General features: G+C 38.8%; 1 protein-coding gene across 1 annotated transcript in view; it reads right to left on the reverse strand.

Moving 5' to 3' along the window:
* LOC126187896 (glycine cleavage system H protein, mitochondrial) overlaps positions 1-13,429 on the reverse strand; it is a 59,879-nt gene extending 46,450 nt beyond the window's left edge. The window contains exon 1 of the mRNA XM_049929247.1: positions 12,916-13,429. Coding sequence (XP_049785204.1) covers positions 12,916-13,072 — 157 coding nt within the window. The 5' untranslated portion in view covers positions 13,073-13,429. The remainder of the gene's footprint in view (positions 1-12,915) is intronic.
* Positions 13,430-16,250: the final 2,821 nt, after the last annotated feature.

Here is a 16,250-nt window from a genome sequence, read left to right on the forward strand (position 1 = left end):
TCCTACTATCAAATTCCAGTCCCCCATGGCTACTAAATTTTCACCTCCCTTCACTATCTGAATAATTTCTTTTATCGCATTATACATTTCTTCAATCTCTTCATCATCTGCGGACGTAGTTGGCATATAAACTTGCACTACTGTGGGCTTCGTGTCTATCTTGGCTACCATAATGCTGTTCATAGTTTAAACACGCTCCTATTTTTTAATTCATTATTAAACCTACTCCTGCATTACCCCTATTTGATTTTGTATTTATAGCCCTGTATTCACCTGAGCAGAAGTCTTGTTCCTGCTGCTACCGAACTTCACTAATTCCCACTATATCTAACTTTAAACTATTCATTTCCCTTTTTAAATTTTCTAACCTACCTACCCGATTAAGGGATCTGACACTCCACACTCCGATCTGTAAAACAGCAGTTTTCTTTCTCCTAACAATGATGGAACATAAAGAACATTTAACAGCTGTATTTTTAGACCTCATAAAGGATACTGACATTAAAACCCTGAGATATGCAAAAAAATTATAACTTTATTTACCTTCAAAACAGGCAACAAATAGTCAAGTCAATGCAGGAGGAGGAAACAGTGTTAAGTGGATGCCAGGCATGGGGGCAAAAAGAACACTGTGTACCCATGGCTTGATCTTAGGCTGAATGAAGCCCTTACTTTTTTTAAATAAACAATTTAGAATCATCCTCCCCTTTGGAAAAATGTATTACATTTGAAGATGGGAGAACTCTCCTCGAAATAGATGCTCTGTACCACAGAAAAGGACTAAAATATTACGACCACTGAAAATACACCTCCCAGAGATTTATGCATGCCATAGTTTAAAAAAACTACAACTCCTTACTCTGCCACGATCTCATTCACAAATTAATTTCACTACTGCTTGAGCAAAGAAAACTGGGAAGAAAGACATAAATACTCAAATACTGATGACAAATTCAATAGCTTCATTAGTGGCTTATTACTTATATCTCTGTTTCCTCCTGAAAATGGAAAAAATATATAAAAAGGAAATGCAAAAAAGTAATTGGATTGTCTTTGTAATACAAATACCTGCAAACAAAAGAAAAAGATTACTACACAAAATGTCCAAATAGAACTCATCTCTAGAATTGTACCATATTTCAGATCCTACAAGAAAATCCTCAACAGGCTCACAAAACAAGCCAAAACAAACACACAAAAAATCACCACACACTCTGCTGCATAGTGAAAATTTCATTCTGGAAATACATATAAAACTCTGAAAATAAAATAAACACCTTGTAGAATATTGTAAGTAGGGAAACAGCAGCAAAAAATGTAGAATCTCAGGATATTAACAGCTCAGAAAGATCAGTTGTATTATCTGACCACAGAAAAATTGCAAATACATTCAATGCATACTTCACACAGGTAGCAGAAAACCTCACACAGCAAAACTCTCAGTATGCAGTAATGAATCAGTTCAGATGTAGGTGAAATGATAAAACTCTCCTCCTATACTCGATTAGTGAGAAAGGAATGCTAGACGATATTAAGGAACTCAAATCAAAATACGCATTTGTTATACACAATATAACTGTCTTCATTGTATAGAAAAATGCTCCCTTCATAGTCAAGCCTCTAGGTGAATCTGCAACTGTTCACCCTCAGAGGGCATATCCCCCAAAAAATTGGGAACAGCCAGAGTAAAGCCCCTCTACAAAAAAGGGATAAAAACGGATTATTCAGCTATGAGCCAATATGATTCATATCTGGGTGTTCCAGAATAATGGACAGAAATCTACCAAAGAGATTAATAAACTTTACAGGAAAAAGTAACTATTTCTCAGACTCTCAGCAAGGTTTTCTTGAACCCAAATCTACTGACACTACAATTTTGGCATTCCTGAATGACACTTTAAATGTAATTAACAATCGAGAGTATTTCTGCAATTTTTCTAGACCCCTCAAAGGCATCTGACATCATAAGCCACACCATCTTGTTTACAAAACTACAATGTGTAGGTACTAGGGGACTAGCTAATGAGTGGTTAAAGTCCTACATACAAAATAGAGAGCAAATAGTTGAACTTGCATTCCAAGAATGGAATAACATGAAGACCTATCAAACTGAAAAACTATGCACTTAGTGTAGTGTACCACAAGGGTCCATTCAAGGAGAAGTTTTGTTTTTGCTCTATGTAAATGAGCTGGGGCCAACCAGCCCACATCACAAGTATAATAAATTTGCTGATGACAAGTGTGTTAGTCAAAGGAATGACTGTCCAGCAATTGTGGAATGAAATCAGAAAATGCACCTTAGAAATTACAAAGTGGTTTTCTGCAAACAATCTAATAATAAATATCCAATAAACAGTTACTATGAATCTACGCACAGTACAGATTAAGCAGCCATTTGCCCTACCTATATTTATTCACCAGAAACACAGAAAATGTGAACGCTACTAAGTTTCTTGGAATATGGATCCATGAGTATCTGAGATGGGTTCCTCATACTAAATATGTAACCAATAAACTGAACACCACTGTTACTGCACTAAAATTCTTTCAAGTTGCACATGAAAGCAAACAATAAAAAATGTATGCTTTGTCACAGCAGATGTAAACTTCTGCAAGATTTAAACTTCTCAGGGAATTTTAGTGCTAGCAAGTTGTTTCTCAACCCAAAGGAGTGGCACAAGCCATGGAAAGGGGAGCTCACAAAAGCTTGTGGAAGCCTTTATTGAAGTCCCTCCATTGGATTGTTTATATATTTTGCTTTTTATTAGGAAAATCTTAAGACAATAAAAATCAGTTTGGAGTCAGAAAGCAAGGTATTCACTCACATAACAGAAGACATATACATGTCCAATATTCAAATACCACACAAATAAAATGGAACACGCCAAGCAGGAAACAAGCTGTACAACAAACTACCTTGTGACATCAAAATTATCAAAAATATTTTGGCATTCAAACCAGTTGTTCATACCTGCCTACTGCAGATGTGTTACTATGGTGTAGCTGAGTCGCTATCAGGTTAAAACCTAAATGTGTATGTTGGTATTAAAATCTATGCACAGCTATCATTTCAGTAAATTTTCTTGCAACACAAATAAATATTTGTTAGCATAAAGAAGTAGACTACTATACAACAGGGTCATTCCATGTAAATGTGGAATCATTATCAAAAAATTAATTTTTCTGTGGGAATCTTTTGACCTGTTACATTTGTAGGTTGGGCATTGAATTTTGTTGACAAGATTGATTTTTCCCTCCAAAACCTATTGTTTACTTGTGGGAGCCATTGTTTTGAAGACTGTGCTCCCTGCCGCCGTTGGATAAGCAGCTGCAGCAGCAAGTCGTATACTCCTAGCTCATTCATTTGTTACATAGTTTAATTCTTAATTTGTTTGCGTGTTTTTGGTACTTGCATTGTTTAATTCATAAATTTCGGGCGTATTATAGTATTTGAGAGTTGTAGCATCGCGTTTTAGTACCTGAATAGTGTAAATTCGCGTAGTCGTCTCTCTTCTGTTTTTGTTTTGAATGGCCAGTGTCGGTTGGTCACAGTCAGTGTGCTCCCTGCCGCCGTTGGATAAGCAGCTGCAGCAGCAAGTCGTATACTCCTAGCTCACTCATTTGTTACATAGTTTAATTCTTAATTTCTTTGCGTGTTTTTGGTACTTGCATTGTTTAATTCATAAATTTCGGGCGTATTATAGTATTTGAGAGTTGTAGCATCACGTTTTAGTACCTGAATAGTGTAAAATCGCGTAGTCTCCTTCCGCCGCCGAGCAGTGTGTCAGCAGTGCACAAGTGGCAGCATTACTGCATTTACTAGGCAATCTTGTATTTTAATAACCGTGGAAATTTTGTGTCGATTTGTTTGCGCTCTCTGTAGATTAGTTCAGACGTTCTTTGCACAACAGTTTTAGCATGGATAGGGACTGCAACTGCTGTGTTCGGATGCAGGCTGAGTTGGCATCCCTTCGCTCCCAGCTTCAGGCAGTGTTGGCTTCGGTCACACAGCTTGAGGCTGTTGCCAATGGTCATCACTGTGGGGGTCCGGATGGGGGTTTGTCGGGGACAGCCAGCTCGTCCCATGCATCCCCCGATCGGACTACGACTGTGGTTGCCCGGGATTCTGCCCGCATTGAGGCTGATCCCTCATCTGTGGTAGAGTGGGAGGTCGTCTCAAGGTGTGGCAGAGGGCGAAAGACATTCCGGAGGGCTGAGCGGAAGGCCTCTCCAGTTTGTCTGACGAACCAGTTTCAGGCTCTGTCTCAGGCTGATACTGATCTTCGGCCTGACATGGCTGCTTGTCCTGTTCCAGAGGTTGCCCTCAGTCTGCAAGATCCGGGCGGTCGCAGAGGGTGGGCTTACTGGTAGTTGGGAGCTCCAACGTCAGGCGCGTAATGGGGCCCCTTAGGGATATGGCAGCAAGGGAGGGGAAGAAAACCAAAGTGCACTCCGTGTGCATAACGAGGGGGAGTCATTCCAGATGTGGAAAGGGTCCTTCCGGATGCCATGAAGGGTACAGGGTGCACCCATCTGCAGGTGGTCGCTCATGTCGGCACCAATGATGTGTGTCGCTATGGATCGGAGGAAATCCTCTCTGGCTTCCAGCGGCTATCTGATTTGGTGAAGACTGTCAGTCTCGCTAGCGGGATGAAAGCAGAGCTCACCATCTGCAGCATCCTCGACAGGACTGACTGCGGACCTTTGGTACAGAGCCGAGTGCAGGGTCTGATTCAGAGGCTGAGACGGTTCTGCGACCGTGTGGGCTGCAGATTCCTCGACTTGCGCCATAGGGTGGTGGGGTTTCGGGTTCCGCTGGATAGGTCAGGAGTCCACTACACGCAACAAGCGGCTACACGGGTAGCAGGGGTTGTGTGGCGTGGGCTGGGCGGTTTTTTAGGTTAGATGGCCTCGGGCAAGTACAGAAAGGGCAACAGCCTCAACGGGTGCGGGGCAAAGTCAGGACATGCGGGGACCAAGCAGCAATCGGTATTGTAATTGTAAACTGTCGAAGCTGCGTTGGTAAAGTACCGGAACTTCAAGCGCTGATAGAAAGCACCGAAGCTGAAATCGTTATAGGTACAGAAAGCTGGCTGAAGCCAGAGATAAATTCTGCCGAAATTTTTACAAACGTGCAGACGGTGTTTAGAAAGGATAAATTGCATGCAACCGGTGGTGGAGTGTTCGTTGCTGTTAGTAGTAGTTTATCCTGTAGTGAAGTAGAAGTGGATAGTTCCTGTGAATTATTATGGGTGGAGGTTACACTCAACAACCGAGCTAGGTTAATAATTGGCTCCTTTTACCGACCCCCCGACTTAGCAGCATTAGTGGCAGAACAGCTGAGAGAAAATTTGGAATACATTTCACATAAATTTTCTCAGCATGTTGTAGTCTTAGGTGGAGATTTCAATTTACCAGATATAGACTGGGACACTCAGATGTTTAGGACGAGTGGTAGGGACAGAGCATCGAGTGACATTATACTGAGTGCACTATCCGAAAATTACCTCGAGCAATTAAACAGAGAACCGACTCGTGGAGATAACATCTTGGACCTACTGATAACAAACAGACCCGAACATTTCGACTCTGTAAGCGCAGAACAGGGAATCAGTGATCATAAGGCCGTTGCAGCATCCCTGAATATGGAAGTTAATAGGAATATAAAAAAAGGGAGGAAGGTTTATCTGTTTAGCAAGAGTAATAGAAGGCACATTTCAGACAACCTAACAGATCAAAACGAAAATTTCTTTTCCGACACTGACAATGTTGAGTGTTTATGGAAAAAGTTCAAGGCAATCGTAAAATGCATTTTAGACAGGTACGTGCCAAGTAAAACTGTGAGGGACGGGAATAACCCACCTTGGTACAACAACAAAGTTAGGAAATTACTACGAAAGCAAAGAGAGCTTCACTCCAGATTTAAACGCAGCCAAAACCTCTCAGACAAACAGAAGCTAAACGATGTCAAAGTTAGAGTAAGGAGGGCTATGCGTGAAGCGTTTAGTGAATTCGAAAGTAAAATACTATGTACCGACTTGACAGAAAATCCTAGGAAGTTCTGGTCTTACGTTAAATCAGTAAGTGGCTCGAAACATCATGTCCAGACACTCCGGGATGATGATGGCATTGAAACAGAGGATGACAAGCGTAAAGCTGAAATACTAAACACCTTTTTCCAAAGCTGTTTCACAGAGGAAGACCGCACTGCAGTTCCTTCTCTAAATCCTCGCACAAACGAAAAAATGGCTGACATCGAAATAAGTGTCCAAGGAATAGAAAAGCAACTGGAATCACTCAACAGAGGAAAGTCCACTGGACCTGATGGGATACCAATTCGATTCTACACAGAGTACGCGAAAGAACTTGCCCCCCTTCTAACAGCCGTGTACCGCAAGTCTCTAGAGGAACGGAAGGCTCCAAATGATTGGAAAAGAGCACAGGTAGTCCCAGTCTTCAAGAAGGGTCGTCGAGCAGATGCGCAAAACTATAGACCTATATCTCTGACGTCTATCTGTTGTAGAATTTTAGAACATGTTTTTTGCTCGAGTATCATGTCGTTTTTGGAAACTCAGAATCTACTATGTAGGAATCAACATGGATTCTGGAAACAGCGATCGTGTGAGACCCAACTCGCTCTATTTGTTCATGAGACCCAGAAAATATTAGATACAGGCTCCCAGGTAGATGCTATTTTTCTTGACTTCCGGAAGGCGTTCAATACAGTTCCGCAATGTCGCCTGATAAACAAAGTAAGAGCCTACGGAATATCAGACCAGCTGTGTGGCTGGATTGAAGAGTTTTTAGCAAACAGAACACAGCATGTTATCAACGGAGAGACGTCTACAGACGTTAAAGTAACCTCTGGCATGCCACAGGGGAGTGTTATGGGACCATTGCTTTTCACAATATATATAAATGACCTAGTAGGTAGTGTCGGAAGTTCCATGCGGCTTTTCGCGGATGATGCTGTAGTATACAGAGAAGTTGCAGCGAAATGCAGGAAGATCTCCAGCGGATAGGCACTTGGTGCAGGGAGTGGCAACTGGCCCTTAACATAGACAAATGTAATGTATTGAGAATACATAGAAAGAAGGATCCTTTATTGTATGATTATATGCTAGCGGAACAAACACTGGTAGCAGTTACTTCTGTAAAATATCTGGGAGTATGCGTGCGGAACGATTTGAAGTGGAATGATCATATAAAATTAATTGTTGGTAAGGCGGGTACCAGGTTGAGATTCATTGGGAGAGTCCTTAGAAAATGTAGTCCATCAACAAAGGAGGTGGCTTACAAAACACTCGTTCGACCTATACTTGAGTATTGCTCATCAGTGTGGGATCCGCACCAGATCGGATTGACGGAGGAGATAGAGAAGATCCAAAGAAGAGTGGCGCGTTTCGTCACAGGGTTATTTGGTAACCGTGATAGCGTTACGGAGATGTTTAACAAACTCAAGTGGAGACTCTGCAAGAGAGGCGCTCTGCATCGCGGTGTAGCTTGCTCGCCAGGTTTCGAGAGGGTGCGTTTCTGGATGAGGTATCTAATATATTGCTTCCCCCTACTTATACCTCCCGAGGAGATCACGAATGTAAAATTAGAGAGATTAGAGCGCGCACAGAGGCTTTCAGACAGTCGTTCTTCCCGCGAACCATACGTGACGAACAGGAAAGGGAGGTAATGACAGTGGCACGTAAAGTGCCCTCCGCCACACACCGTTGGGTGGCTTGCGGAGTATAAATGTAGATGTAGACTATTGTTTAGTTTGTTCATGCAGAAGATTTGATCAATTTCAAGGTAAGAAAAAAATCATGAAATTTATAATAATTCTTTATGGTTTGTATATCACTTTAAAGTGCACAGCTTCTACTTATTTTTGGTATATTTTTAGAAGCAAACAAAGCATGATAAATACAAAAAAATTATATAACCTAACACAAAATGTGTAACAGGAGTTACCAAATGCCAATTTTTTTTTTAAGATTTTCACAAAATACATAAAGTATAGAAACATACCATTCTGTCCTTCACAGAAGAGTAGCTGATAATTTGGTGTCACAAATTTCATCCTGGAAGCCTTCTCCTGGTATAGGATATTTAATTCAAGTAATGTGAGTTACATTTATTTATGTAACATGAGTTACTATAATTTTTGTAGGTTTAGTTATAATTCTGAGCAGTCAGATTGGTTCTGAATTACATACAACACAACTAACATTATATTTCAACATATTTAATGTATATTTATCTCCATATGCCACATAAAATCCCATAGGGAATACCTATTTCTACTTTGCAACATTTTCAATTTTTGCGGAATGCCTTTAAGTGCAGCTGAAAAGATGAGGAGGAGGAGAAGAAGAAGAAGAAGAAGAAGAAGAAGAAGAAAAAAACAGAAATTGAAAGATGAAGGCAGATATGAAGAGTGTAAAATCAAACACACGGAAATTATGAAAAAAATTCAGGTAAAAAAAAGCAGGAACAGGAAAAATGTTTGAGTAAAAGAGAACAAGAAAGGATTGCTGCAGACAGGAAACTGAATGTTACAGAAAGAGTTGCCAAGTACCGGAAGCACACGAAGGAAGCATCTTCAGCTACACCGAGTAGTTCTGCTTCTCCACCATATAAAAATATGGTCTTCATTGGGAAATGCCATATCAAAAGTGAAACGTGTACTTCCAGCATAACCCATAAAACAAAAATGTGTTGTTAGGTTGTATCATACATCTGTTGAACCTTTAGAAGTGGAAACAATCTCTAAACAAAAAATAAGTGATGAAACAATAAGTGCAGTGAGCACATTCTATGAAAGGGATGACATTAGCAGACAGGCCCCTGGACGCAAAGACGTTGTGACTGTAAAAGATGACAAAGGTAAGAGTAAGTTGCAAGTACGATACTTGATGTTTTCTTTGAAAGAAGCCCATGCAATGTTTCATGAAGAAAATGTGAAAGTGATTGGTAAAAGTAAATTCGGAGAATTAAGACCCAAACTTGTCATGCTTGCCAATAAATTTCCAACGCATGTCTCTGCAGATATCACAAGAATTTCATCTGTGCTATTAACTCTTTTCCTAGTATACTACCTCAAATATATGAGTGCACCAGTAACTGGCCAGAATATTTTCTATGCAAAGCCTACAGCCAACTGTTGGTTGGGAAAGTGCATGAAATGCAAAGATTTATTGGCAGTTAAACTTCTTGATTTGTGTACTGGTGTACAAGAGTACGACATGAAATGGTATGTGTGGTACGAGAGTGATGGCAGAATTTTGAAAGTAGAGGAAGAAGGTAGATTACAGAATCTTATGTATCATATTCTCACCATTGGACTTAAACTTTTAGAGCACTGTTTCTCTAAGAGAGAACACTCAAAGAACTATCAAAGCGATAAGGAATCTGATGCTAACTGTCATGATGCAAATTGATTTTCCTGAAAATGTTACATGTGTAAGTCAATATGAAATTCAAAGTGCACATTGGCAGCAGAATCTAATTAGTATTTTTACTGCCATGATTTGGCATTCAGGTACTTCTCACCCCTGCCTGTTGGTATTTGATAATCTGGACCACACAAAAACATTGTCATTCCCTATGTTGATAAACTTCTTGAAGAACTATCAAAAAATATTATAGAAGTTGCAATCTGGGTCAGATGGTCTTACTTTCCAGTTTAAAAGCAGATATATTGGCTATACAAGTTCTAAGTAAGAGTCATGCCAAAAGAATTACAAGGAAGTACTTTGCAACTTCTCATGGGCCAGTGTATGGAATTGGTGGGGCTGTCAAACACCAAGTTTAGTCTCGTGTGAAAAGCACAAAATGTGTTGTAAACAATGCAACAGATTTTGTGAAAGCATTGTTGAATTCTTCTTATAATGTGACAGCAGTTCTTGTGGGTGAAGAAGACTTTAGCCAAAGAAGCAAAAAACTACATCTCTTGGCCTTAATCAAGAACTGCAAGCCTTTCTTGAACATTTCTAAAATTCATCATTTGGAATTCTATAATAATGAAGTTGTAGGGCACATCACTTCATCAGCTGTGAAGGAAAACACCAACAGAACAGAAAAAACACTAGCTATATGAGTAGATGACAGGGTGGTGGTACAATATGACAATACATATTTTCCTGGTAATTTACTAAAATTGAACGAAAATGGTGAGTTTAAAGTTGATGTTACGATGAAAGATGGGAAGTTTTGGAAGTGGCCTGAAAGTAAAGGTGAGATATACTATACTAAAGACAAGCTTGTCAGAAAAGTGAACCCTCCAAGTGTTGTAAATTGCCGTGGTTATTTAAAGTTTGACTGTGATCTGCGACAATGTAACGTGAGTCACTGTATATTGTAATGCGAGTTACTTGTTCATTATGTTTTAATATTTATTTTATTGGAGATTAAATGTTTGTAACTTTGTTAAAATACTTATAAGATTTTCTGGTATTGTGTGTAAAACTTACAAGAAATGTTCACATAAAACAGAGCAGACTATTGTATTTTCTATATCATATCATATGCAAAAGCCATTTCTTGGAAATGTAATGTGAGTTACCAAGAATAGTTATAAGATTTGGTTTTATAAATATAGTAATGTAACAATTATTGTGATCTAGGTTTATACAGCATTCTGTATGAAGTACGTTTTGAAGTATAAAAAATATTTAATAGAAGCATTTCCATCTGTTAACTGTCCAAGACTTATAATATAAACATCACTTTGTAACGTGAGTTACCATGGGATGACCCAACACATTTTCATCATGTGAATTTTAAATGTCTTAATTTTCTAATTTGTGTTTTTTATGCAAAAAGGTGCAGTTGTAAACTATGGCCAACAAAGATACTGTAAAACCTGTAAACATTTTCCAATTTCATTAATTGTTGTAAATTCATATGCAATTTATGTATTTATCTGTCCATATAAATCTTTCTTTCAGTACTTATATCAAACACAGGATATCAGACAGAAAACATTCTTATCTATTGGTTTTACAAACAGGAAACATACACCATTTAAATTTTTATAACAAATTGGATCTGTCATTCAAGAAGAGAGGTTATATGCCATGGTAATCTGTTATATAGTTTTGCCCCTGCAAGATATACACCTTTCTGGTATAATGTGGTGTTACAATGACTAACATGTATGTCACTGACCTGGTACAGTAATCATGGCCACTTTTGTTTTGAGGAAAAAGGTCTTCTTCTCAGTACTTTTTTTTTTACATGCATGACTACTTCTAGTATATAAATGGAGGGAAGGGGTAAGATCTTTAAAGATAGGTTTGCATGGTTTTCTGCTGCTCACTTATTTCATTATACTTATAATTGTCTTTTGTTTCCTGGACACAGTTTTGGCTGTTGTACATTTCCCCAGAAAATGATACCGTACTTCAGTACTGCATATACACGAGCAAAGTATACAGCCCTAACTGTTTCTGCAGTAGTATTGTTGCAAAGAATTATTAATACATAGCTCATTTTTGCTGGTTTTAAATTTAGGGATGTTATATGAGAGATCAATTTAAGATTTTCCTAGATATGAATCCCTAGAAATTTAGTTTCAGTGACAGCACTAATGTTTTGATTACCTATACATATTACTGATTCTATGATGATGATGTGTACATTTGTGTCTTTTGTGCAAAAAGGATGATGAAGTAAACTGATCACATAATGCAGTAAGAAAAGAATGGACATCAGTATTCATCATGGATGTAGCTAATTAAGGTGCTCATGTAATAATAAATGCGCTTCTGAGCCATTGTGAAAGACACTTTCTGTGTAGGCTATGTTACTGAATTTAGTAACGACTTGTCCCTAAATATTTGTTTAAAATTTTAAGTTACTTTCACTTATGGTACAATCTGAATACAGGAACTATGAGCCTAAAAGTCACACTAAGTGGACCAAACAGACTGTGATCAATAAAATTATTGTAAAAACTGTACAATTGTAAATTCTTGTGTTTATGCATATGTAATCTACTTTCATGGAAGCAGCAAGCTGATTATGCCTGTAAAAAAAAAAAAAAAAGAGTATTACAAAGATTGTCACTATACCTTAATCCTGAAACCATATGGACTGTATATTAGGCCTATAGATTAGTGTGCCCTTCCTTGTGACCAGCCAAACTAATATGAAAAGGGTTTTCATACTGCAAAAGCAAGCCTTGAGGATCATAGCAAAAGAAAAATCAGGAGCTTCTCGCAAACACCTATTCATTAGACAATATTCTCACAGTTTATGCCGCGTATATACCAGAAACTATAATGATAGTGAAAGAAGACAGTAAGGTCGCAAAAAGAAACGTGGATATTTACAACTATAAAACAAGGCACAGAAAAGACTTTCATACGGTTAACAGAAGATTAACAGTAAAAAGCCCCTAAGTCAAAGGAGCTGTTTTTAATAACTCGTTACCAAATGAATATACTGACGGCGGATACTTTTAAAAAGCGAGTCAAGCAGTGGCTTATCCAAAAATGCCCTTGTAACTTGAATTTATAAGAAATGATGTAAACTAAAAAAATTGTGAGTTTAAAAACTTTTCACTTAGTAGAAAGAGCACGTGCATATAAAATTGTGTGTTACGAGCAATAAAGTGAAGTTGAAGAGAATAGAAGATTCAGCTGCATATTTAACTGCCATTTTTTTTCCTTGTGGCAACAAAGGTGTCACATTTAATACTGAATATGTTCTCCTCTCACAATAACTACTGACAAATTCAATACAACTAGAAACTTCAGTCACTGTAACTGCCCAACACATTCGTATTGACTGACGAGACCGGTAGACATCTGGCCAAAGCACAAAGAAATAACCCTAAAACTATTGAACTTATTTTGCACTTTATTCCAACATATAAAATGACTGTGTGTAATGGTTAATCGTCAAAATCATTGCACCTACCTCCTGTTGTCTTCGGAACTGTCGTGCTGAGACACCTAGCAAAGTTTACCCGTTTACTACTACTGCCGGCTTCTACATTACTTATTTTATGCAGCACACGACATGTAAGAGCCGAAATATGCCTAGATCGCAAAATGACATGCACGGAAACAACCATTGCGTAAAGTTTGAAAACCTAATTCTGTAACTCTTACAGCGCGCACGGATAGCCAACTTGAGTTTGCCACTGAACACAGTTCTTGCCAAAGAGGTTCTTATCAACAAACAGACCGGCAGATAAAATCCTTCACCACGTGATCATACGAAGGAAAATAAAAGCGTGGCACCTGTAGCCTAAAAGTTCAACATTCTCTATCACTAGCTATTTTCATTTTTGATAAATTGCGTTTACCGAAAAATTTTAAATCAACGTTGAACCTTCGCAGTTTCTTGATGTAAAACTACTCATGTAGCCTAATAGTACGGAAGAATACGCCAATACGGTCTCTCTTGTGTTTATGTCCCTGCCCGTCCTCCCTTAATCAATTCATGATAACGCAGCCTCGTAGTTACATCATTTTTGTTGAAAATATGACAACCATGCTTGATCCTCTGCCCTCTCCCAAGATCGCCGCATGCTTATCGAGCGGCAGAGCCCAGAGGGTTCAAGGACTTCTCGACCTCCGGAGAGCAAAGTCCAGTTAGAACGGTATAGAACTGACCAAACGGTATAAAGAGCGCATGGGCTCCATCGTTTACTTGTTAATAATATCTTCACTCCGCTGTTTATAGTCAGTAGACGCATGTGGTACAAAAATTACAATAGCTCCGTAACTACTTAATGGTACCGGTATACAAAACACAAAGTTATAATTTAGTAAGGAAGCTCTTAGTTTTCTAAAAAGGATACTGCACATCATTACGTTATTATATAAAAAGACCAGACACCTCTCATTGAGTAAGGGGGAAGGGGGGGGGATAGGGAGAGTAGGCAAGGACTAAGCTGAAAGGAAAATGCTAAATGTATAATGTGTGTACATAGAGATAAACAAAATGGGGAAAGCCCAACTGCTGTAAAATATTACGTATATTTATAAGAATTATACGCAGTATTACTAAAGAAATGACGCTTTATGTCTAAAAAAATGGGGTCAGACCTAAATAAAGAGCTGACATCTCTTACCCTTTATGGGTTCTCGCAGTAGTTACGACTGTAGGAGACAAATATTAGGAATACGAAGTACGTTAAAAGAGTATTTTTACAATTAAATGTTGGCAGCCAGGAAAACAAAGTTGGAATGCAGCACCACCTAATGGTTGTTTACAAACCCACACAAGTCGTTGTTTTCTTACAGTTTCACTATGGATGAAAGCAAACAATAATGGTGTCGATTATCGTTGCTCCCTTAAATTGCAAAGTGTGTGCTGTATTTCGATTTTCGCCTACAAAAATATGTACAGATGCTCAAAGCCATCAGGGCCTATGGCTGTTTTATGGGCCTACAGTAATGAGTGAAGGAAGGATTAGACAAAAGTATCGAGACTTTTAAAGTGGCTGTACCAATGTGCATGATGAAAAGCAGAGTGGCAGGCCCACGATCTAGACAAGTTAAATCATTTAACTAGTAGCCCAGGAAATGTGATCTACATTGGCAGTTGATGATTGGTACTCTGCATGATGAATTTCCTGAAGTTGGATGTGCCCCTGTTTACCCAGCAGTCATGGAAAAGCTCGGATATCACAGACAGTGTGCAAGATGCGTACCTAATATGTTTACTGACTAAAAACACAAAGATCAAAGAATGTCAAGCAAACGAAAGTTTTCGGCTGCTATCGACGAGATGGAGAGTCGTCTTGCCACATTCTTGGAGATACGGATATCTAACACTGGTAAAGAATCAAAACAACAGTCAATACGGTGGTGCCATTTAACTTCACCAAGGTCGAAAAACTTCAAACAATCTCCTTAGAAAAACAAAGGCCATCGTTATCTGGACGAAATGGGCAACATTTTGATTGATCTTATGTAATGAGGAGGAGAAATTATAGATGAAATATATCGCAAAGATTCACCAAATACGGAGGTACCATCTAATCTCGACGGCGTGGGGACTCTCGTGCAGGATAGCACTACTCCAGACCAAGGCGTGTTCAAACATCGCAGCCCGTAGTATTCTCCAGTCTTTTCGATGGAAGCTTTTCGACCGCCCATCCTACTGTGTCGACGTCGTACCTTTTCTCGCACTTGAAGTAATGCTTTGTTTCAAAACGACGAGAGACTCAAAATTACCACACACAATTGTATCATTTTTCAGCTGTGTAATTCCTATGTAGAGAATCTGAAGTGATAGATGTTTTTAGGAAACCAGAACACCAATAAACTTTTTCTCAGGAATATATATTTTATACAGCCGAATGGTCATCACGCTTCCAAGACAGTACACCTCATTATTGCCTCGTCTGTGACATAAAATATGGTATAAATCATTCATGAGTGGTTTAGATGTATAGTATGCTGTGTTTTTATGCCTGTGTTGTGAAATACTATTCTAAAGCCACGTCAGTACTAAAGTCCCGCAATTGCGAGTTGCAAGTGCAACACAAAAAAATTATCTCACTATATCGAATTATAAACACAACTAGTACTTCCCATTGTACTGCACATTAGGGTTTCTTCCCATTTCACTTGCATATGCAGTGCGGGAAGAGTGATTGCATGAATACTTACGTATGTCTCTATGGGCCTGTAGAGTATTCCTAAATTCTTCACTTGGTTCTCGTTCTTGAAACTTTTGGACTAGACTTTTGTGCGGTTTTACCACTTATTTTCAAGTGTTTTTTAGTTCAGGCTGCTCAGCATTTCTGTGGCACTCTCTTAAGAGTAAAACAAATCTGTGACTCTTAATGCTCCTCTTTTTTCGTACTTTTTCAATATTTCCCACAAGAGTTATTGTGTACAGGTCCCACAGAACTGAGTACTAACCTAGTAAGGATCATATTTTTTGCAAGCACTTCTTTTGTAGACTAACTGTGCTTCTCAGTATCCTCACAATGAACCATGGTCTGCCAGTTGCTTTATCTGGTGCTGACTGTATGGACCATTCCATTACCTATAATCAAAAATTGTTAGACACAGGTATTCGTATGAATTGTCTATTTGACATTTTAGCCACCAAATACTACATTGCTGCGTTTTGTGAAGTACACAGTTTTAAATTTCTGAACATTTAAAGCAGGAACAGCCACATATTTGGCACATGAGCAGTGTTCTTGCATGCCTGCACACTTTCCTCACTGCCACACAACACTGTCTGAGCATTAGGAGGGTGAAGAAGGGGAAATTGAAAGAATACTA

The sequence above is a fragment of the Schistocerca cancellata genome, chromosome 5 (assembly GCF_023864275.1).
Source record: "Schistocerca cancellata isolate TAMUIC-IGC-003103 chromosome 5, iqSchCanc2.1, whole genome shotgun sequence".
Classification (NCBI taxonomy): Eukaryota; Metazoa; Arthropoda; class Insecta; order Orthoptera; family Acrididae; genus Schistocerca; species Schistocerca cancellata.